This window comes from Orcinus orca, chromosome 18 (assembly GCF_937001465.1).
Source record: "Orcinus orca chromosome 18, mOrcOrc1.1, whole genome shotgun sequence".
In the NCBI taxonomy this organism is placed as follows: domain Eukaryota; kingdom Metazoa; phylum Chordata; class Mammalia; order Artiodactyla; family Delphinidae; genus Orcinus; species Orcinus orca.
This window is the reverse complement of record NC_064576.1, coordinates 67,115,705-67,141,453: the sequence shown is the minus strand read 5'-3', so window position 1 is coordinate 67,141,453 and position 25,749 is coordinate 67,115,705. Positions and strand designations below refer to the sequence as shown.

The 25,749-nt window shown below is 34.8% G+C and overlaps 1 protein-coding gene across 5 annotated transcripts in view; it reads left to right on the top strand.

The window, feature by feature from the left end:
* NBEA (neurobeachin) overlaps positions 1-25,749 on the top strand; it is a 629,334-nt gene that overhangs the window by 524,890 nt on the left and 78,695 nt on the right. For all 5 annotated transcript variants that reach the window (XM_049701354.1, XM_033410053.2, XM_049701353.1 and 2 more), the window contains exons 44-45: positions 3,973-4,085; positions 25,215-25,355. In XM_049701354.1, the coding sequence (XP_049557311.1) occupies positions 3,973-4,085; positions 25,215-25,355 (254 nt within the window). The remainder of the gene's footprint in view (positions 1-3,972; positions 4,086-25,214; positions 25,356-25,749) is intronic.

Genomic DNA, 25,749 nt, shown 5'->3' with positions numbered 1-25,749 from the left:
TGTTTAGCATTTTCTACTTTTTTTTACTCTGTGATGTACAAGCCCTCCCTGGTTAATTATGTATATATTTAGCTACTGCATGTGTTGGGCTTATTATTGTCATCTAATTAAATGTAACTTGAACTGCTTGCTTCTAGAAAAATCATTAAAAATTCTTTCCTAATGACCTAGAGATGACAAAATGTCTGTAAAGTGCGAAGAAGCAGACAAGCACAGGAACATCGCTCTTAAAGAGTGCTAATCCAGATGCTGCAATCATCTAATTAAACAATATTTTGCTGTCATTAACATTTTCACCAAGGAATTGCAGTTATAATTTCTTTGTCAGCTGTCTCTAGATCACTTTACCTTCAAAACTAAAGTGCCATATAAAAACATTAAATTGGATGCTTTAATTAAAAGTTTTTTTTTTTAAACGAAGAAACATATCTAGTGTTTCTGAAATCTCATTTACTATGCTTCATTTTTATTGTTTGAGTAGATTAGTGTCATAGGCTTGTGATAATTAATATTCATCTTCCAAGTTAAGTCCTTAGAAGCATAGTTAGTAAAAAAACCTCTGCACCTATTACTGCTGGCAAAGGAAATAACAGCACAAGGTTATTTACTAAATTTCAATTATCCTAAAAAAAAAAATAAGTACCTAGATGTGCCAGAACTTAACAGATATTATTTTGGAAATATTTCACTTTTTTGGTTAATTCGGTACACAGCAGGGTTTTTTTTTTTTTTTTTTCATTTCACAGAGGTGTTCAGTAAAATAATTAAAGTAATGTTAATTCGTGGCTAAAATTTATAAATGCAAAATCCCAGAGTACCAACTTCATCCATGTGAGTTTTAAATACATTGTGAATTTTTAATTCAAATGAAAAATAATATATTAACTGTCCATGTTGCAAAGCTTTTATGTGGAAAGTTTTATATAAAAAGATTTTAATGTAACTGTCAGAACATCTGTTTATATACTTGATTGTATTTGTTAGATTTAAAATGTGCTATAAAGCTTTAGTAATTTAAAACTTACTAAATTTTTCTAAGCATTTATTTTTAAAGAATCTTCCAAAGATTATTAAAAGTGAATTAACAAAAAATGCAGGATAGATTAATTACCATGAGCTGTGACTGTAGACAGCAATCAATTTGTGTGTGTGTGTATGTGTGTGTGTGTGTTAAAGATACCTTCCTTTCTTTGTATTTTTTCCAAAAATAGCATTATATCTTTTCTTTAATTAGAAAATCATTTCTAGTGAAAGGCTAGTGTCTTCAAGTATAGTCTCTATTTTTATGCTGTTTCTACTTATATGATACATTTAAGTACTGAGTTAATGTAAATTGGCTTTTTATTTATTTTAGTTTGACAGTTTTTCCTTAAGTTATGAAACTTCATCAGAAAATTTAAAAAGTTATTATGTCTAATTTCCAGCCATTGATTTACATAAGTAATAGAAAATATGTTACATAAATAACATCAAATTATTCTCTTAAAATACACATATATTGGAAGACCTCTTTTCCATTAAAATCTATAGATTTTTAAGTAGAATGGTAACCCAGAAAATGGCAGAGCACTAAATATGCCACGGTCCTACTTACAATCCCAGAAATAGCTCTGCCCAGCCAGTCTAGACTCTCTGTATATATACATGCATAGAAAAAACACTGAGAGTAATCAGGTGTCCTAGGTTAACATAAACTCTCAGTAATAAATTTAAAATTTTAGAATTTTACACTGTGCATTTTACAGTGGTACTGCTTTAGCAGTCTATTTTCATATACAAAAGACTGTAGTCAAAAGGTTCCAAATTCTCATCACTATTTTTCATCACAGTAGACTTACAACATAAAGCAGGTGCATTCGTCGGCCACAGATATTTCCGTCTGGTGGTTTAACACGCACATTCACAAGGCCGCTCTCTCTCATGTGTACTTCTGTGCCTTGGCATAGTCCTCTTCCTCCAACAAGACTATCCTGCAATTTTCCTTTTTTATTTGGCTTATGGTTTGTTCATCTTTTAAAAATTGGCTCTCATTTTATCACATTTTTATCACATATGCATTCGTTCTTTCAACAAATATCTATCGGACAAACAAAATATGCCAATATACAGAGGCATTTTTTTTTTTAAACTCAAACCCTACATTCTGGAGTTTATGGACTAGTGGAGAGGCAGACAAGTATTAGCTAGAACACGTCTGCAACAGTGCTGTGGCAGAGAACAAAGAGGAAGCCCTAACCTTACTCTCACCTTGCTCCAGGAAATGCAGAGTGGAAGCAACATTCTGCTTTCTACCAGTTGCCTACATTTATAATATATACCCACATTAGTTTACATATTTAAAACAATAAGTAATTGTGTTGTAAAATGCAGAGATTCATATAAGAAACAGATAAAATAGTCACCGAATAAAATGTTTACTGAGTGAATTAATTAATTTGGTTTCATGCTTATAATAGTAGCAGATTTAGTTCTTCCTCAGATTATGGGGGGTTTTTTGTTTTGTTTTGTTTTTTTTATTTCACAGTCACAGTTACCAGTTGCTACAAGAGGTAGGTATCATTTAATTTCAGTTCTTGATGACGAATAAGATAATGTATGCATATCTGTGCTACTGTTATGCTAACACGATGTGCAACAAGGAGCACAAGATGAAATCATATCACTAATATCAGGGAAATTGCTATTTTGTATGGATTTGAATGGAAATTTAGAAAGTCCTGTGATCAGTTCATAATGCATTTTTACAAAAAACAGTCTTGTCCAACGGAAGTTTTCTTTGGACCCTGTTTCTTTAATACTGCTCCTCTTAATTTCACCTGATCACATGTTATTCAGTGTCAGTTTATCAGGGTAAGCCAGCCCTGTGCTCTCCCTAAGCTTTGCCACGGTCCCACGGGCTTCAGTGTCCTACCTAAAATGCTTAAGTCATTCTGTCAAAAACTAACGAAAACCAACAAACAAAATTCAACCTAGGGCTTCCCTGGTGGCGCAGTGGTTGAGAGTCCGCCTGCTGATGCAGGGGACACGGGTTCATGCCCGGGTCTGGGAAGATCCCACATGCCGCGGAGCGGCTGGGCCCGTGAGCCATGGCCGCTGAGCCTGCGCGTCCGGAGCCTGTGCTCCGCAACGGGAGAGGCCACAACAGTGAGAGGCCCGCGTACCGCAAAAAAAAAAAAAAAAAAAAATTCAGCCTAACATTCAGCAGCTCTCCACTAAAGTGAAACAACATAATACAAAAAGAAAATTCGTGAACTTAAGGGAGTGAAAAAAAATGTGCATAACATCTGCCTCGGTGCTTTTTCGTACTGGCTTCAGGGTACTTCTGTTAACTTGCAAATTCTCTACATTGATTCTTAATAGAAGCACAATGTAGTATGCTGTATACTGGCAATAGAATTCTGGATATATACTAGTTATAGTAGAACACTATCACATAATCTGCAAGTGTGCAGACCAGCAGGTGACCTCCTCCATGATCACTTTCAGGGACCCCAGCTTATCAGGCTCTGCTTCCAGGGTGGCAATAGCATCTTCATCATAGTCAGCAGAAGAGAGATGGAGCATGGAGCACCCATGCAACAAGTTGCAGAGGACCAAGGCTGAAAGTAGCAGATACCATCTCTGCTCACATTCTGTAGATTAGAACTAAGTCTCACAGCCATAGCTACTAATAAGGGAGGCTGAGAAATGTGGTCTAGCCCAGGAAGAAGAGAAATTGATTATGACGAACAGCTAGCAATCACTACCACAAGTTACATTATAAAAAAGTAATTCTAGTTACTCACTTCTTAATTATTATTGAGTTCACTTGAAACACATTGTTATAAGTGCTTTTGATTGAATAAAGGCATAGTTCAGTAAACAAAAGAGTTACTTCTGCAATGCAATAGTTGCCTCATCTATTAGAAGGACAGGAACACTTTGATAAGCAATTAGTGTATACAGATTTTCATTTATCTTTTTCTTTACTAGGACGGACATATAATGATCTGAACCAATACCCCGTGTTTCCGTGGGTATTAACAAACTATGAATCGGAAGAATTGGATTTGACTCTTCCAGGAAACTTCAGGGATCTATCAAAGGTAACTTTTAAATATATAGAAGTCAATTTTCTTTGTAAGGCTATATTCTAAAAGCATTTCTACCAGAGTATATATGTTCAATTAATGTTTGTAAGAAAGTAAACCTGAATGTCTTCTTTTTTTGTAGTCAGCATCTAAATTTCATCAATGCTTAGCATAGGAATTAAGCTACAAGAAGATAAATCAGTACTAGTATGGCAAAATGAAATGGATATTTGAGAAAGGGCATATGTAAGAAGAGGTTGTTCAGATATCCTAGGTTTTAAAGGTCAAGGCGAGAAACTTAAAATTAGTACAAAATTTGGCCAGTAATTTCTGTGGTGTATTTCTTAGGTGATAAGACATGTTATCTTGACCATAATACATACACACATACTGTAGGGGAGCTTGCTACTGGAAAGAAAGTAGGGCACAATAATTTGTCAAGGGTCTGTTAAGATAAAAGAGGGAAGATTTAGCCCAAAAATGGCAAGAAAAAAATACACAATGGGTGATAAGGATAAGAAGCGAATTTCTGGTTAGTTCGCCTCATTTGTTGAGAAGAAACCTAAGTGGGATACTAAACTCTTTGAAATTCAGTGAAGAACTAGATACTAAGGCCCAAAAGCTTTTCTCTAGCCTCAGCTAATATCAGAGCCAAGCCCTAAAGTTTATATCAATACTTTAGCCATATTAAGCCTCAGGCCATTCACTCTGAATTTCCTTCCCTTTTCTATTCTCCTTAGTTGTCTGGTTTAGCATGCCACAGCAGCACGAAAGGCATATAGGCACACGCGTATACATTTGCTTTTGGTTGGGGGAGAGTTGAGGAGCTCATGAACAAGGGCAGCAGAAGTTCTGCAAGGCAGGGAAGCATGAAATGCAAGCAATTTAAAATTAATCCCACAAATGGTTTTTAACTCAGCACACCTTCTCTTGCCTTTTTTCTTGCCTTTGAAAACTAGACCCACCTAAGTTGAAGTTCTCTATGCCACTGCTTACTAGCTGTGTGACCAGAAGCCACTCTCTTTTAGCCTCAATCTCCCCATTTGTAATACGAGAATAATACTGTCCTACCTCATACAGTTGTGAAGGTCAAATGACATGTGCATTTAAAGAATGTAACATAGTACTTGGAACATAGAAGCACTTCATGAATATGAGCTATTATTTCACGTGGAATATTTCTTAGCCTGTTTTTGAAGCCTGTATACTAATTTTTGCATGTTCTTCTCTGTCATTCACTCTCTATTTCTTATATTGTATGCGACTGCCTTATCAAACTTGCTAGCTCATTGCTAATTTTAGCTATGCTATTATAGATACTCAAGGGACCTAAGGAATCAATTAGCCATCATCTTACTGAGAGTCACACAGCTGGTTAAAAAAAAAAAATGCTAGCAAGTGAATTTCAATATGGTTGCAAATATAGTAATTGTTCCAGTGAACAGTTATTTGAACTGAACAAAAATCTTTAACCATTACTATGTGCAAATAAGATTTCAGGCTTAGGTAGATATAAGCACTGTAATTCATAAGGCTTGCCCTCTGGAAGCAAAATTAAATAAGATTAAAATTATTCTTATTTTATATAATAATATAATTTTTAAAATTACAAATTAAATAAGATAAAATCATTTTCTTCAAAAATTAAATAAGAATGTACTATATTTATAGAGAACTACATGAAAGGCAATAAATAGCAGTTAGGAACAAGAACTCTGGAGCTAGACTGCCTGGGTTTAGATCCTAATTCTGCCTGTTACTCGTTTTGCAGCCTTAGACAACTATTTCACTTCTCTTTGCCTTAGTTTCCTCACCTGTATAATGGTGACAATAATAGTAGGGTTGTTGTGAGGATTTGATGAGTTAATAAGTATAAAAAACTTAGAAGAGTACCTAGCATATCAACATTAGCTATGAATATAAGTATAATGCAGTGAATCATCTATATGCTATATACTTTGAATTGTGTTTCAAATTTTAAATAATGATCATATATATATGCTGCTATATCTGTAATGGAATTAGAATGGTATGAATTTTTTACATGAATTGCTAAGGTTGAGGTGTAATCTTTGGGTGTAAAAAGAAACCAAACTAACTTATCAATATGAAGGTGAAAACTGTTAAACTAGTTCTTTAACAAAATCTTATCTACATGTGTTTTATTTAACATTAATTCAATAGGCACTATGTATTAGACACTACTATATATATATATACACACACAATAACATGTATAGTGTAGATTCTCAGGTAGCATGATACGTAGTCTTAAAACCTCATGAGCTAACTACCACTGTAGCTATTTTAGATTATTTGTAGAACAGGGAAGAAGGTCCTTTTTCTTTGAAATCAACTGGGATATCTTGGTGAAAGGAAGCCTACAGACCAAAGTTCCCTTCTTCCTCCATTTATGTGTTTATTCTTTCAGTCATTCATTCAGTCAACAAATATTTATCACAGATTTGCTGTTGTATGTCAAGCACTGTACTAGGGGGAAGAGTGTACAGGAGTTAATAAAACAAACATATCTGAGCCATCTTGGAAAAAGTCCAGTCCAGAGCTGAGACGAAAACTCAGATAATTACCAGAAATCTGGGAGGCCTACATTATGACAGTAGGTATAGTGGGGACTGTAGCAGCTTGGAAAATGCAAGCTCAAGTACACTAAGACATTTGGACTCAAATGTTCTTGAAACACTAACCCAACCAAAGAAAATATGGCCTTCATTATGATTAATATATATTATATAAGGCATATGGTAAAATATTTGCTAGTAATTATAGATTTTTAGTTTATTCATGTAGAAAAAATGAGATAAATTAAATGAGGAAGTCACTGTTTCTAAAGTAACTAGAATATGTAAACATTCTTCAGGTTTTTAAAGCTGATCTATTTAATCTGTATGCCTTTTGGCAGAACTTTTCCCTTTCTGACCCACATGTGCTCTCCTAATTTTGTTTAGTGTTAGATAAATAGAAGAGGTAAACAGACAGCCTAAATAAATTAGGCAACATGAATACTAACTGTGCTTTTGCAAACATAGAGTCCTTCATGTTGTGAACATTTGAACCCATGGTTCTCTAAAGATAGATAGCTTTTCTTCCAATTCTGCTATGTTCCATGCTTTAGCAATTTGTTCTTTATTTTCTGTCAGAATAACATGATAGGAAAATGGTAGCAAATTAAAGCCTCTTGATGTGTTAATAAATTACTCTTGCATTGTTCCCATGCTTCATTGAATTTCTTAATAGGAACTTCTTACAAATGGGCTAGAAACCCGAGACTGTCCTGATAAAAATCATTAATAAACAAGTTTTTAATGTATGAAAATATATCATATTATATGCCTAATGGGAAAAATGACATTTGAAATATAATAACTGGAAGGAAAAACTGCTAATAATGCAATATTATAGAGAAGAGATGACCATTGAGAAGCACATGAAATTCTTGTAGTTACAACCAGTACTACAAATGAAATTTTTAATGGAGAGTTTGGTAATCTTCAGAAACTCAAGGAAGATTTGGAATATTTTAATGATGTTATTAACCAGAAACATTCTAAAAGATCTCCAATAACAAAAGAAGTTTTTCCTAAACAGAGATTAGGACCCAAGTAATAATTCCTATCAGTGAGTAATTCTAGAATTTGTCTTAGTAAACAACATTTGGAGCCCCAAATAATTTTTATATTCTTTACTGCATAAAAGTTAAGAAGTTAAGAAATGTACAATCCTAAACAAGTTGAAAATTACTTCTCTTTCTTTATAGCTCTGCATTAAATTAGCTTTATGAATTCTAGTTATATCAGGACTTTTGAATGAATATTTCAGACAACCCAGCTTGAGCAATTGGCTTGAACAATAAATCAATATCATTGGTTCTCACAACTAAAAAATTCAGAGGAAGGTTTAGTTTTCAGTCAGATTTATTTCTGGTGCTGCAGATAATGCCACCAAGCAAAGTTCTTTCCATTGTTCTTCTCTGCCTTCCCATCTGTGGACTTCACACTCACCCTCTGCTGGATGGCCTCCAGTAGCTCCCAGCAATCCCCTTTTAGGAGCAGAATGGCTGCAACAGTTCCAGACCTCACATCATACTATCCAAAGAAAGAGAGAGCATCTCACCAAGTAGCTCACATGGAAGACAAAAGAAACTTTCCTTTCCCAGAAATCCCGGAAAATGTCTCCTCATGCACTAGTTGACCGGAGGAAATTTGGATTCCTGTTTCCGAAAGAAACGGGGGTTAGTTGGTGAGCAACAAACAACTCACTATTATAAAGTGTCAAATATATTGTATCTGAAAGTTTCTTCTTTATAGTTTCTATAATCTAGGTAATAGCAAATAAATTACAGGTTTGTATACACATAGCTACTATGTAAAAGGAACTTTGCAAGGTGCTAAGAGGACTTCAGAGTCCTGACCGTCAAGGAATGTTCATTGGTTATAAAGGGAGAAAACCAATAGGCAGTAGGTTGTTTATTACATACATATAATTATAATATATGACATTCAATGGAGTCAGAGATAAATTTACCATAATAAATAAAGCTAATCAGGCTTAAACTTCAAAGCCCGTCAAGTTTCAGGGGCTTCTTTTTATCCCTTGCCCCTAATTTTATGTTCATAGTTTTACGCTCATTTTCTTAAAGAACCCCTCTCCTACGAATTGCTTGTCTCATAAAACCCAGATCCACCCTCAGTGCAAAGGAAGGAGCTGTCTCTTGAGGAATCCTGGATGCTTCACTGAAGCAAATGAGAGGGGTACATAAGGGTTTTAAACATCTAGCTACTCCTGGATCTATTTCTTCCCATATCTGATCTAGGTCCGTAATTCAACTGTTACATGCATTTCTTACGTACTTCCCCAAAACGTTCTGACAATACTGACAAAGCAATGGCTTTCTATTTCATTTTAAGCAGCATCTAATACTTAACAAAAGCATGTTGGAAAAATTAGTAGCAATATTTTTATAGTATTATGCAGATAAGAACCAAAAATGAGAAACAAAGTAAATAAAGATAATGTCTCTGCCCCAGACATACTTTCCCCAGGACTTTGATGCCATGGACAGGATGGCGATATGAGCTGGAGATGGCTTTCTTGCTCTTCACAAAGTCCCTGCTACAGTCAGGGCTACAGCAAGCATTCAGCTCTCAGTTACAGAGGAAGGTGAATCCTGGAGGTTTCTGTTCTCTGTATTGGATGCTGGGAAAGGTTAATCCTAGAATTATCAAACCTTTTCAGTTTTTCTTTATGTGTATCTATTAAAATTGAGAGAAAAAAAGGAGAGGTAGTAAACAGAACATGAAAAGAATGTCACCTCTGTTCAAATGTAGCTCTCTCACCTGCTGTACAGACTTAGGCATGTTTCCTAAGCTCTCTGAACTTCTGTTTCCTCTTCTTTAAATTGAACACAATAGTATTTACAAAATAGAGTTGTTGTGCCTAATGGAGGTAAGGCACCTAGTATAATGTCCAACACACAGTGGCATTCAGTGACTGGGGGCTACAAAACAAAGTTCCGTAATTGTCAGTTGACAGTTCACCTTTGGTGTGATTGAAAAAAATCTAGTGAAAAAGATCAATTTAATTTTGTTTTAATAAAATTAAAAGCAACAACTTTTAATAAAATATAAAATATTTTTCATGCAATAAATAATTGCTTTTTCATCTCTTTAAATTTCCAAGTTACCAAAACCTTAAAGATCAAATTATTGAAGTTAAATTAAACATTTATTGAAACTGGAGATGAAATATTTATTTAGATGAAATTTATTTAGATGAAATATTTTATTATATTTATAACATTCTTACTCCTTCCTTCGCCCATTTAACTGAACAGTTGAAGAGCACAGGAGCAATGAAATTTCCTGATCAGTAACATTTATTAGACCCCTCATTTGATTAGACATCACAAGTTCAAGTTTTATTCATTACATGTACAGGTTAGAGGTCATATGTATTGTTTGACATGCTGGACAGCTAATGAAACAATCTGTCATTGACTTATCTTTTCAGTACTCAACCACCAGTGGGTGTAGAGATTTTTCCCCCAATTTATGCAGGTTTTCCTCATGGAGATGTGATTTTGTGGTGAAATCTATCTTAAAACATGATATATGCTACTGCTTCAGTTATTTACATACGCTCATATGAACTTTACTCTGAAATTACAGTGGTTACGTGACTTTGACATGAAGCACAGCCCCTTGCTCATTAAAGTGTAAATGGAATTTTCCTATTTCCCAGTCATGCCCTCTGATAAGTGAAATAGTTTCATCACAAAGCCAAGTCTTACTAATATTGACATGAGCATAGGACATCACACACACACACCCATTCACTGAGTGGAAAAAATATGTTTTGTTAACACAGGAGTTGTTTGACTGACAGATGATGATAAGCATAACCATTTTCCCAAATTATTATGCCACTTAAAAAAAGGAAGTGATAATGCCTTGAGGCTTGGAAATGTGATAATGCAAATGGATGCACTGAAGTGTGAATACTCTCAACTGTCCACCCTTGATACTGCCAAACGCCTACACACCACGTAGAAAAGGGCTTACCTCAACTCGGCAATGTGATGCAAGTTTCTACAGTCATTTTACCTTTCTTTCTCATCATAAATTAACAATATCTAAAATGAAATTAGTCTTATTTGCTTTAGTATATAATTTACCTAATGCTTTAGTTTTAACAACAAAACGTGAAGAACGGGCAAAACTACTAAGTGTATTGGTAGCTGACTCTGATGATATAAAACTTATTAGAAGACAAAAATGTGAATGTGTAAATTTAATTATATACCATCTGCCAAAAATCCTACTGCCAAATATGAATTTTTTTCTAACTATACGTTGAAGATCGCCTTAACATAGAACCCAACTTGAAAATCGTTTTGTTAGGCTGGCTTCTATTGCAATGCTGAAGGATAAGTGCTATTTTAAGACAAGGTATGAATTGGCAAAGTCTGGATACTGTTTTAAACTCATGGAATAATCCAAGCTGAAGGCATAATTTGCAAGGGGGGATATGCAAAAGGGCACCAATTTCAAAATTGGATTTATTTAAATTAATAATTTTATTCACTCACTTATTCTTTCATTACACAAGCATTTTTTGCACAGCTACTCTGTGCCAGTCACTGGAAACAAAAAGACAGTAAGAACTGGCCCATACCCTGAGTTTACAGTCATTTTTAGTTTACTATAGAAAGGAAAAGGGAGCCTGCCCTGTACACTTTTGTTTTACCCACCACATGTCACATCTAAAATATAGCATCATTGTGGCAAAATTAGACCAAAGTCAGTTTCCTTTAACCTTGCTTCCCAGCTGAAGCGGAATAGTCAGCAGTGATGATCTTGAAACTAATTTATAGGCTTATCATTATCCTACTACTTAACACTTAGAAAGCTTTTAGAACTGACAAATGAAGATTTAAGATACTTTATTTTATTTATACCTCCATTGTTTTTTTGTAAATATACTTTATTTTATTTATACCTCCATTGTTTCTATGTAAAAATGGTTACTTTTCACTAAGATATTTAAAACTAATTTTCTTAGGAATTTTCTGGGATAATGATAACAATAATAGCCAACATTTGACATGTATTATTACATGCGAGGCGTCGTGTTAAGCATTGTACATAGATTTTCTCATTTTATCCCCACAACCCTATGATGAATTGCACTAGTTACATAGGTTCTATTTCCTTTCATTTCTTACCTATTATTTCTCTACAATCATTAGGTAGAATATACTTTTTTTTAAAAAAGCCTAGTGATTAAGTTATCTCCTAGGTGCCCTCCACCTTTCCTAAACGCCCTACACTAAGGACAGTCATGTCGGATATGAGCAGAGGCAACAGAAATGCATGGAGTGAGCCACTCTACCTCTCCAGAGATTTTGGTTCTCTGTGGAACTGACATACCTACTAATGTGCTCATAAATTTTGCTAATCAAAATGCAACTTTGGCTCAAAGTTTATCTTTCTTCATAGTATAATTAATCGTGTTTATTCATCCTATGAAAAAGTATTAAAAGAAATACACTCAATTATAGCCAACAAAATATAATTCCTACACTTCCTTTTATTAATGCTTCATTACTTCAGGCTCCATTTCTTAAGAATGTATGTGGAAACTGTGTTGTGATTAGCTGAAGTTCACCTGATGATGAAAGGCCATGTTAAGCAAATTAATAGTGTGCATAAAATTGCAAAGGGGAGATTTAATCTATTTAAGAGAACAAAATTTTCACACATTTTACAAACATAAATTTCCAAATTAAAAGGATTCTTATCAATAAGAACAACCTAAAACATAAACACCATATGTTTTAAAATTTGAATGATTTTTCTTTGTTTTTACATTCAATTTTTATGTTATTTTGACTTTTTATTATAAAATTTTTCAAAAGAAAAGTACCAACAATAATTAATACCCATTTACCCAGTGCCTAGATGTTACAATTACTAACATTTTAGCTTTTTTTTGTTGTTTTACTGAAGTGCTTTAAGGTGAATTAAATATATCGTACTTTATCCCTAAATCCTTTAGTATGAAAAATACATTTTCCTACGTTACCAGAATACCATCATCACACCTAACAAAACTTATGGTAATTCCCTAATATTGTGTAACACTGTGCCCATAATCAGGTTTTCCCAGTTGCCTACCATATGTCTTTAAAAAATTAGTTTGTTCAAGCCAGGATTCAGTCAAGGACCACACAGTACATTTTTTTTTGAAATAAGCAATTTATTTTTTCTTGTCCTTTTTTAAATTGAAGTATAGTTGATATACAATATTATATTAGTTGCAGATGTACAAATCGTGATTCAAAATTTTTACAGATTAATTCCATTTAAAGTTACTATAAAATACTGCTGTATTCTCTGTGCTGTACAATATATCCTGTAGTTTATTTTATACCTCTTAATCCCCTACTTCTATTTTGTTCCTCCCCCCTTCCCTCTCCTTACTGTTAACCACTAATTTGTTCTTTATGTCTATAAGTCTGCTTCTGTTGTGTTTTATTCATTTGTTTTATTTTTTAGATTCCACAAATAAGTGATATCATACGGTATTTGTCTTTTTCTGTCTGGCTTATTTCACTAAGCATAATACCCTCCAGGTTCATCCATGTTGTTGCAAATGATGAAATTTTCATTCTTTTTATGGCTGAGTAGTATTTTATTGCGTGTGTGTTTGTGTGTGTGTATGTGTATATATATATATATGTGTGATATATATGTATATATGTGTGTATATATATGTGATATATATGTGTATGTATATGTGTGTGTATATATATGCGATATATATGTATATATGTGTGTGAGTGTGTGTGTGTGTATATATATATATATATATATATATATATATATATATATATATCTCACATCCTGTTTATCCATTCATCTCTTGATGGACCACTTAGGTTGCTTTCATATCTTGGCTATTATAAATAGTGCTCCTATGAACATTGAGGTACATGTATCTTTTTGAATTAGTGTTTTTGTTTTCTTCAAATTCTACCCAGAAGTAGAATTGCTAGATCGTATGTTAGTTCTATTTTTAGTTTTTTGAGGAACCTCCTTACTGTTCTCCATAGTGGCTGTATCAATTTACATTCCTACCAACAGTGCACGAGGGTTCCCTTTTCTCCACATCCTCACCAACAATTATTTATGTGTGTGGTGTTTTTGATGATGGCCATTCTGATAGCTGTGAGGTAATATCTCACTGTGTTTTTTTCTTTTTTAAAATTAATTGATTATTTATTTATATATTTTTGGCTACTTTGGGTCTTTGTTGCTGCCCGCAGGCTTTCTCTAGCTGCGGTAAGCGGGGGCTTAGTTGCAGTGTGCGGGCTTCTCATTGCAGTGGCTTCTCTTGCTGCGGAGCACGGGCTTTACGTGCGCGGGCTTCAGTAGTTGTGGCACGTGGGCTTCAGTAGTTGTGGCATGTGGGCTTCAATAGTTGCAGCTCACAGGCTCTGGAGCGCAGGCTCAGTAGTTGTGGTGCACGGGCTTATGTACTCCGCGGCGTGTGGGATCTTCCCAGACCAGGGCTCGAACCCGTGTCCCCTACATCGGCAGGCGGATTCTTAACCACTGCACCACTGGGGAAGTCCCTCATTTTGGTTTTGATTCATATTTCTCTGATGATTAATGACGTTGAGCATCTTTTCATGTGCCTGTTGGCCATCTGTATGTGTTTTTTGGAAAAAATCTCTATTCAGGTCTTTTGCCTGTTTTTTAATTGGGTTATTTGTTTTAATATTGAATTGTATGAGCTTTTTGTATACACTGGGTATTAACCCCTCGGTCATATCAGTTGCAAATATTTTCTCCCATTCCGTAGGTTATCTTTTCATTTTGTCAATGGTTTCCTTTGCTGTATAATTCCCATGACCACATAGTATGTTTGATTCTTATGTCTCTTAAATGTCTTTTAGGTTAGAATAGTTTCTAACCACTACCCTTTTTTTTCATGATAGTGACTTATTAAAGAAACCATGCCAGCTCTCCTGTAGAATATCTCATCTTCTGCATTTGTCTTTTTTACCTCATGTTGTCATTTAACTTATTTTAAATGTTTGATATATGGCAATTCACATATCAGTGAAGATTGATAACAGGAATTTATATTTGGAAATATATGATATTTATTGTTTGCTAGCTAATATATAAAGTTACCGTAACTTATTAAAATTTATGAAAGTTAAAATGTTCACATTTGAAAGATATTCCTGGGTCATATAATTTAAAAAGCCATCTAAAATTCTATACACGGGATAAACCAAATAGTAAAAAAAGGTGATGGAAAACTAAAGATTTCCACTATTCTCACTCCCCAGAGGCAACTATTATTATAGTTTCATGTATATTCTGCAAAAATTTTTCTCTGAATATTTAAGCAAAAATATATTACATATACACTATATAGGATTTTTAGAGAAACATTGATAATGCTAAATGATGCTGGTTTTGCAACTGGCTTTTTTCAATCCTAGTACTAGTCATGATAATTTAATATTATCTCTAATCCATTCTCCACAGAACCATTGGAGGTACCTTTGTAAAGCCTAACTCAAATCTTGTTTCTCTCCTGCTTAAAACCGTTCAGTGACTTTCCACTGCACTTACCATAAAATACGTTTCATCGCTCTGGTCTACAAAGCCGTATGATATGCCTCTACCCACTTTCTCACCTCATCTCATAAACTCTTCCTCTCGTCTATTACGCTTTAGTCACACTGCTTTTCTTTCTGTTCCTTGAACACACCATCACGCCCCCCTTTGAGCCTTTGCACTAGCTCGTCCTCCATCTTGAATTCTCTCACCCCAAAATTTCTTATGACTGGCTTCTTCCGGTCATTCATGTCCCTGCTCAGGGGTTCTTGAGAGATGCCTTCCCTTTCCACACAGTCGCTGCTATCCTATTACTCTGTTGTAATTGTCAACAGAGCACTTATCACTGATAGTTTCCAAATTGCTTATTTATATTTTGTCTGTCTCTGTCTCTACAGACAGACAGAAACATACACACACCCATACACACACATTCTCTTAAATGCACAGATACACACCTACATTTAAACGCAAACTTCATGAGAACAGCGACCTTGTCTATCTTATTTTAGGGTATAATTATAGGCATAATTTCTGACACATAGTAGGCATTCAATATTTATTGAATTAATGTGTCTTGGAATTTTTTCTAATCAGCCTTTTTGATTAGCTGCATAATATACAGCAGTGTGGGTGTGTCATCATGTAACTACTCCTTTATCGGAAATTTAGACTACTTCCAGTTTTAGTTTGCTTGGTTTTTTGCCATTTCAAGCAATTAGGTGAAAACTATCCTGCATCTTATTCTTTCCATATTATAAATTCCTCACAGTGGAATTACTAGATCCAAACAAAGCATGTGCATATTTTTAAAAGTATTACCAGTTTTCTCCACAAGAAATTTATATCAATTATATTCCTACCAACCGTATTATGAGATATCGTGTTTGTTATACCCTGGCCAACGAGTATTACAAAACAATAATTTTTGACAGCCTAATGAATAAAAATAATTTTTGTTTGACATTTTAAGAATTGCCAGTGTACTTCTGATCTTTGATTCCAAATAATAGAAAATCAACTTAAACTGACTTTAAAATATAAAGTTGTTTTGGCTTATATCACTGAGAAATACAGAGATGGGTCAGTTCAGGTAAACTGGATCCAAGGGCTCCCCAGTGTTGTGGGATGCAACATATCTGTTACTTTTCTGCATTGGCATCATTCTCAGTCTGGCTTCTCTATGTTATAGCAGTGATGCCTTTGTAACAGAAACAGAAAATCCTTCTTTCCCAGGTAGTTTCAGCAAAGTTTCATTGGAATAACTTGAATCATGTGCTCATTTCTGTACCAATCTTACTGGCCATATAGATAGAATATGCCGATTGACAGGTCTGGATCACATGACTACCCAAAAGGTCTGGTAATAGAGTCAGCCCATCTGAACCAGGTAGACCAAGAATAGGGAAGGAGTGGTTCACAGAGGAAGAAGGAATAATGGATGCTGAACAGAAAAAGAAGAGATACCATTACATTGTATGAGCTGGTGATATTTTTCCTACGTACATTTCATTCATTTTTCTGTGAATTGCCTGTTCATCTCATTTGCTCATTTAATTGGATCATTCCTTGGTTTTTACTGATTTTTAAGAGTTCTTTTTTTTTAAAGGAAACTAGCTTTTTATCATATGTGCTATAAATATTTCACTATTATGTTGTCTTTTGATTATGCCTAAAAATTTTGTGTAAAATTTCTATATGGAAATCTAAACTATTGTACAATCAGATCGATTTGTCTTCATTCATTCAGGATATATGATGCATCTAAAAAGAGCCAGAGTACTGTATTAGGTACTGAGGGTGCAGGGATGAATAAAACATAGGGCATTCCCTTGAAGAGCGTATCTTCTGGGTAAAAGAAGTTATAAACTTGCCTAACTGTTACCAGATGGTAACATGTAGGGCTTCATAGATGAAATTTGAGCTGCTTCCGGAAAAATGATTTGGAACTCCCCGGTCAGATAAGAGAGAGGCAGGGAATTCACTTGAGCACAGAAGGGTCTATAGATATGATTTCTATTTTATCATAACCTAGAATTTTAAGAATGATATTATGTAGCTCATGACTGACAAAACAAGAAAGGCAAGAAGTCTTGAAGCTTCTTCTAAGGATTTCCAAGCCCTCAGTTATTATAATGAAAGATAACAAGATAACCTAGATATGTTAGAAGCTCAGATGTGTTGAGTGTTGAGCTAATAATTAAAGCAATACTCAGAAGCCAAACAAATCCGTCAGCTGTACCCAGCTTCAAGCTGTCTAGCACAAAGCTTCAGCTGGTTCTGTAAAATGTACAGCAATCAGCCACCAATGTGATCTTGATTGGACTTTTCTTCATTATCTTCATCTATAATGTAAGGGAGTTGGATTACTAGGCCTGTAAGGTTCGTTCCATTTCTGAGGATCCATGATGGATGAGGAATCTCATAGGCAGCTATAGAAGAAAAAAAAATGACATCAGGATCAGAATTTCATATTTAGCAATGAAAAAGCAATGCAGTGTTGTGGAAAGAGTAGAGACCCAGGCACCCGTTTCCTTGTCATGAAATCATGTTCATGATGGAATGCTGTGTCCACCTCAGAGACTTTTGAAAATCAATCCAGAAAATGGATGTGAAGACATTATCTTATACATAGTATTATTAGCAGTTGTAGCAACAATAGTGACCTCTTGAACATTTTTTAATGTATAAATAGAATCCTAATGCCATGAATATCATAAGCATTTTCAAGTTTTTTTGATATACTAGAATTCAGTTTTATTAATATTGATTTATTTGGACCTCTGATTTTCCCTTGAAAACCCTTTTTATTCTTATAATTTCTCATCTATTTTAATGGCATTGACCATACCTCAGGTGAATCCACATTTATGTTTTATTTATTTACTGAAATCAACTCTATGCTCAGATTTTATATTCTCTAGAGCCCTTTTAGTGTCTCATATAGTACCATTTACCCAATAAGTATTTTTTATTTAAATAATTTTTGTTGTTCATTTTTACCTATTTTATTTAATATATATATCTGTTCCATATGAAAGAACTGATAAAGCTTGTAAGGTTTCATGAAATAGAAAAACATTGATGGATAAAGGCTAAGAGAACAGAAAGGGAAAGAAAATAGGAAAATGAAACCAAAGAAAAAGTTGGCACTCAAAAATATATACTATAATGATTCTAACCAGAATTTTTCAAAGTACCGTTTAATGGACACTAGTTCTATAGCATGTTAACAAGAAAACAAAAGGAAGAATGAGGTTCTAATAAAAATAGATAGATACATAGATAGACAGACAAACACTGGAGTGAGCAAAATTAAGCAATGCTGTTTGCAATAATATTTCTCAGAGCCTCTAATAATGTAAATCTCCATAAGGATCTGTCAGGATTTTTGTTCCATATAATAAAATAACAGTTTATCAGGAAAACAAAGCTTTTTGTGGTACTTAAAGCTGAGACAAATGTCTCTCTTTGGTATTCAAAACAGGTAAATTGAATGACAGAGTAGAGAAAACCCTCAACATCGTTTCTTCAGTAAATTCAATAGTATTTCATACAGACATGGTAATGTTACACATGTAATTTTCCATCAATTGTATATTGAAAGTAGTACTTTTTACAAGCTATATAAGCTTTATAGCAGTTTTAGAAATTGAATTATAATAATGTGTTATAGAGGTAGAATTACTTTTTAATTTTGCGTTGCTCTCTGCATCATTTTCTGCTTATCTGTTAGATTGTCAACTTGTAACACACAAACTCACAAGGACAAAAGAACAACAAATCTAATAGCAAACTCTAAACTTTCAGTTATAAATTTCGTATGGGAATCCCTAAAAAGCATAGAGGTGGCTATGTCTAAATGCCTACTGTTTAAGAGAAAATGAAACCAATTATTGCTGTGGTGGTTATAATAAAAATTGAAAAAGATTGCAAAATAAATGTATAAATTTCATTAAGTGCAATTTTAGTTTTTTACCAGAATTCTACCTTATTTATTTACTAAATCCAAGTGGTATTGACATTGCATTATTTGCTCAATCTTTAAAAGGATAACAAACTTACAACCTTATCAATTTATACATAGGTTAAGTAGGTAGGTATAGATAGGTGAATAATTGATTGATAGGTAGGTAGATAGATAGTTTGGTAGGTAGGATGGTTGGATGGATAGATAGATAGATAGTTAGATAGATAGATAGATAATTATATTTATTTGGATCCCATAAGAAAATATGTCATCTGTGATGAAACTCTCTTTTCCCAAAAAGATATTTTGAAGTATTTTTCCTTTGAATGATTTATTGCCTCCTGATTGAAGCAAATAATAGAAAAATAATAAGTATAATAATAAGTACAAAATAATAGAAAAATAATAAGTACAATAATAAGTACAAAAATAATAAGTACAAAATAATAGAAAAATAATAAGTACAAACCAAACTATTTACATTTGTTTTATAAAATTTATGTCTAAATGTGTCAGATGAAAATTCAAAATTAGACATGTATTTTAGGAAGTTACTCATGGAGGCCTTTATAGGCTTTAACTCAGGACAGCTGTTTCCTACAAAGTATTATTCTGTAAAACACTCCAATAAAATGACTTTGATGAAACTTGAGTGAAATAAAAAGTGTAAATATTTATTTTATCCCTTTTCCAGTAGTTGAGGAGAAGCCTGGAAAAGATTAGGAGAAGGGCCATGAGGCCCTTTGTGGGGTTTTGTTTTTGTGGGGTGTTGCAGAACAAACAATATCAGGTAAGGTCAATCCTAAGGGATTGTGCAGACATTTTATGCATGTGAAAGATCTATGAGCATATTCAAGACAGAATAAAGTACTCAGCATTTTAAATGCTTTGAAAAGATATATACTTATAATACTGAATTAGAAAAACACATATTTTCACATCTAGAAAAGTATAAAATATATAGGCCATTTTAAATGAAAAACTTACTGTATCAATTCAGTAACAGAACTCACATTCATTTCATTGTAGTAATTATCCTTTTATTTAAAAAGTAATTATGTTTGTTTGAAATATTATTGATATTTTATGTGACATTTAATGAAATTACATTGCCTTTTTATATCCAAGTAAAACACATTTGAGAGATAGCCAGTGATATTTAACACAGAATAAAGTTTAAGCCTTGAAATATTTAAAAAATATGTTTAAACCAGAGTTTTAAAAAATTAAATAATTATTTAGTCTGTTAAGTTATAATTAAGTTTAAGGAAAAAGAACATAATTTATAAATAATTTTAATATTCAGGATAAGGATCCTTGCAAATAAGAGTTTATTATGGAAATTCTAAGAGACTTTTAACTGCTGACATCATTGTATTGTTTGAATTAGTCCCATGGGACCAAAAGAAAAAGCTTACAAGCAATTTATAGATGAATTTTTCTCTCTTGTGTAACATTATTTGTCTCCCATTGAAACACTAATTTTCTTTTTTTTAAATTAATAGATCTTTATTGGAATATAATTGCTTCACAATACTGTGTTAGTTTCTGTTGTACAGCAAAGTGAATCAGCCACATGCATACACATGTCCCCATATCCCCTCCCTCTTGAGCCTCCCTCCCACCCTCCCTATCCCACCCCTCTACGTCATTGCAAAGCACCGATCTGATCTCCTTGTGCTATGCTGCTGCTTCCCACTAGTTATCTATTTTACATTCAGTAGTGTATATAAGTCGATGCTACTCTCACTTTGCCCCAGCTTCCCCCTCCCACCCCGTGTCCTCAAATCCATTCTCTGTGTCTACATCTTTATTCCTGACCTGCCACTAGGTTCATCACTACCACTTTTTTTTTTTTTTTTTTTTTTTTTTTTAGATTCCATATATATACATTAGCATATGGTATTTGTTTTTCTCTTTCTGACTTACTTCACCTGTATGACAGACAGGTCCATCCACCTCACTACAAATAACTCAATTTCGTTTCTTTTTATGGCTGAATAATATTCCATTCTGTATATGAGCCACATCTTCTTTATCCGTTCATCTGTTGATGGACATTTAGGTTGGTTCCATGTCCTGGCTATTGTAAATAGTGCTGCAGTGAACTGGGCAGAATAGTGCTGCAGTGAACTGGGCATTGTGGTACATGTCTCTTTTTGAATTATGGTTTTCTCAGGGTATTGTGGTCAGAAGAGATGCTTGATACAATTTCAGTTTTCTTAAATTTTCCGAGGCTTGATTTGTGACCCAAGATGTGATCTATCCTGAAGAGTGTTCTGTGCGCACTTGAGAAGAAAGTGTTTTCTTCCACTTTTGGGTGCAATGTTCTATAGATATCAATTAAATCTATCTGGTCTATTGTGTCATTTAAAGCTTGTGTTGCCTTATTTATTTTCTGTTTGGATGATCTGTCCATTGGTGTAAGTGGGGTGTTAAAGTCCCCTACTATTATTGTGTTACTGTGTTGATTTCTCCTTTCGTAACTGTTAGCATTTGCCTTATGTATTGAGGTGCTCCTATGTTGGGTGCATAAACATTTATAATTGTTATATCTTCTTCTTAGATTGATTCTTTGATCATTATGTAGTGTCCCTCCTTATCTCTTGTAACAGTCTTTATTTTAAAGTCTATTTTTTCCGATACGAGTATTACTACTCCACCTTTCTTTTGATTTCCATTTGCATGGAATATATTTTTCCATCCCTTCACTTTCAGTCCTTATGTGTCCCTAGGACTGAAGTGGGTCTCTTGTAGACAGCATATATATGGGTCTTGTTTTTGTATCCATTCAGCCAGTCTGTGTCTTTTGATTGGGGCATTTAATCCATTTACATTCGAGGTTATTATTGATATGTATGTTCCTATTACCATTTTCTTGTTTGTTTTTGTGCGTTTTTTCTTGTGTTTCCTGCCTAGAGAAGTTTCTTTAGCATTTTTTCTAAAGCTGGTTTGGTGGTGGTGAATTCTCTTAGCTTTTGCTTGTCTGAAAAGCTTTTGATTTCACTGTCAAATCTGAATGAGATCCTTGCTGGGGAGAGTAATCTTGGTTGTAGGTTTTTCTGTTTTATCACCTCAAGTATATCCTGCCACTCCCTTCTGGCCTGCAGAGTTTCTGCTGAAAAATCAGCTGATAACCTTATGGGGATTTCTTTGTATATTATTTTTTGGTTTTTCCTTGCTGCTTTTAATATTTTTTCTCTGAATTCAATTTTTGTTAGTTTGATTAGTTTGATTAATATGTGTCTTGGTGTGTTTTTCCTAGGGTTTATCCTGTATGGGACTTTCTGTGCTTCCTGGACTTGGGTGACTGTTTCCTTTCCCATGTTAGGGAAGTTTTCAACTATAATCTCTTCATCTGTTTTCTCAGACCCTTTCTTCTTCTTCTTCTGAGATCCCTGTAATTCGAATGCTGGTGCGTTTAGTGTTGTCCCAGAGGTCTCTGAGATTGTCTTCAATTCTTTTCATTCTTTTTTCTTTATTCTGCTCCTCGGCAGTTATTTCCACCATTTTGTCTTCCAGCTCGCTTATTTGTTCTTCTGCCTCAGTTATTCTGTTATTGATTCCTTTTAGTATATTTTTCATTTCAGTTATTGTGTTGTTCATCTCTGTTTGTTCTTTAGTTCTTCTAGATCTTTGTTAAACATTTCTTGTATTTTCTCAATCCGTGCCTCCATTCTGTTTCTGAGATTCTGGATCATCTTTACTATCATTACTCTGAATTCTTTTTCTGGAAGATTGCCTATTTCCTCTTCATTTATTTCATCTTGTAGGTTTTTACCTTGCTCCTTCATCTGTGACATATTTTTTTGCTGTCTCTCTCTCTCTTTTATTTTTTACTCTTTTTTTTTTATGAGTGGGCTTGTGTTCCTGTCTTACTGGTTGTTTGGCCTGAGGCTTCCAACACTGGAGTTTGTAGGCTGTTGGGTAGAGCTGGGTCTTGGTGCTGAAATGAGGATCTCCGTGAGAGCTCACTCTAATGAATTTTCCCTGGGTTCTGAGGTTCTCTGTTAGTCCAGTGGTTCAGACTCAGAGCTCCCACCGCAGGAGCTTCGGCCCGACTCCCAGCTCGTGAACCAAGATCCCGCAAGCTGTGTGGGGTGACAAAAAAAAAAAAGAGAACAATAACAAAGTAAAAAATAAAATTAGACTAGGAAACTAACAGATATGTTAGAAAGAATATAAAAATAAAAATATAGATGAATCAACAACCGGAAGGTACATCAGTACCAGAATGGTAAAAAAGAGGAGGACGGAAAAGGAATAAAAAGAAAAGAAAAAAAAAGGGGGGGAAAGACCTTGGCTGTGGAGGGCAGGGCCGAAGCAAGGGTGATGTTTGGGTGGTGGGCAGGGCCTATGCTTAGGACCCATGGGGCTAGAAAAGGTCCTGGGGGCTGTGTTGGGTGGGGCTTAGGCTCAAGGAACAGAAGGGGCCCAGTCGTGCCCCCTACCCCTGGTCTCAGAGGGCAGGGGCACCTCACCTGGGAGCCCAGCAGGCTTCCTGGTCTCAAGTGGGTGAGGCTAATGCCCTCCTCTCCTCTCCTGTTCCTCCCGGAGGGCCCCTCCCGCCTGCCTCTCCTGATCTCTCTCACCTCCGTCCTATGCCCCCAGGACCCACACAGCCTCAAGGGGGCTTTGGTGTGGGGCGGGGGGGTGGGGAGGTACCAGCCTGGGAACTCAGCAGGCTCCCTGGCCCAAGTGGGCCAGGCAATCACCCTCTGCTCCTCTGCCGCTCCTCCCAGAGGGTCCCTCCCGCTTGCCTCTCCTGATCTCCCCAGCCTCAGTGGCGCCAATCCTGTCTGGCCTCCACTTCTCCTCCCCTCTCAGTCCCCCCACGTCCTACTGGTTCACTTGGGGGTTCTTCCTGTCTCCTTGGGCATCAGGGTCCCCCACCAGTGGCCAGCGGGTGCCCTAGCTGTGGGGAGACGCTAACTCGGTGTCTTCCCACACCACCATCAAAACACTAATTTTCTACTACTTCCTTGTTAAAATTAAGCCTTGGGGGGAACTTCATAGTTAACTAGTAATATTAAATTTTGAAATAGAGGAATTATATATTTTACTTAGTATTCATCTTTTGTTTTCTAAGAAACATTTATTTTTTATAGTATGCAATCTAAAACAAAATAATGTAGCTACTAGTTATCATATTAATGGATTCCATATTCCATTAAACCAAAATCAGGCAAAAGCTTAAGCTAAGCCAGTTTGCTATTTGAAATTGTGAGGACTATATGCTGGAAAATCTTAATGATTAGGTGTGCTAGGAAGTTTGAGACAATGATCAAACTAACACATGCTTTGTTGAAAAAAATATGTATAGTATCTTGAGCATTTTACCATGTGCTCCACTGTAGGGATTAACATTATAATCGGTAGTGTGGTGGTGTAGATAAGACAAGTGTTAGTGGCCTTAACAAAATGCTTTCCAGGGAATCTGAATTGTCTGGATTATTTCCATCAGCCTTAGATTTGCAGTTGAACTTAATAGAAAGGATACTTGCCCCATCTGTATAATAATAGAATGGGACTAACATTCCAACAGGGTTTCCATATAAGTGACTATTGTCCTTCACACTCTGGGTGACAGCCTATTAAGACAAGGTTTCTCTAATATGGTTTTCACATGGTCAACTGCTACACTTTCTCCTCACTGGATTTCCTATGATCAAGCTAAATGTTCACTATGGTTGTGGTTAAGTAGGCAAAATAACATCAAAATACTGGCTTTGCCTTAACAATTTAAACTGAGTTATCTCTGGTAATCTAGTTTATGGAAACTTCTAATAAAACCTAGAAACCTTGCATACATAAATCATCTTCTTGAGTGAATTTTAGCAAGTGTGGTGATTATCAAAATCAAATATCAAAATCAAATTTGGTAAAAATAGATACAAAATAATTTATTTATATTCTATGGTTAAAATGAATTCACAGTAAATACTTTCAGGTAAAGAGTTATAGTATTGAATATCTACTATGACTGTATTAAACACAATGCTTCTTTTTCTCTTTTTATAGCCGATTGGTGCTTTGAACCCAAAGAGAGCTGTGTTTTACGCAGAGCGTTACGAGACATGGGAAGATGATCAAAGTCCTCCCTACCATTATAACACACATTATTCAACGGCAACATCCACCTTATCCTGGCTTGTTCGAATTGTGAGTGCCTTCATTAAGTTACAGTTTGCCTTTAATATCTTGAAGTACTTAACATAAGGAAATTAAATAAAAAGCAAATTTATTTATTTGTGTTAAACAAAGATTAGAGACCAGTGAAGTAGAGATTCCAAACTCTAGCAAAACTTGAATCCTTTGTGTTAATGAGTTGCCTTTTTTGCAAAATTGGGTTAGAAAGATAGATTATTGTGAGTTTCTTAAACGTAAACCGTTTGTAAAAGGTACCAAACGCCTGAGTGCATCCTTAACACCCACTGTTTCCTTTCTCACTGATTGTTACAGGCTGGCACTCTCCCCAGCCTTCCCAATCTTGCTTCTGGGGTAGCATATTTTAAAAACAGTTTTCTACATGTTTTGAAGACTACTTTCTCTTTCT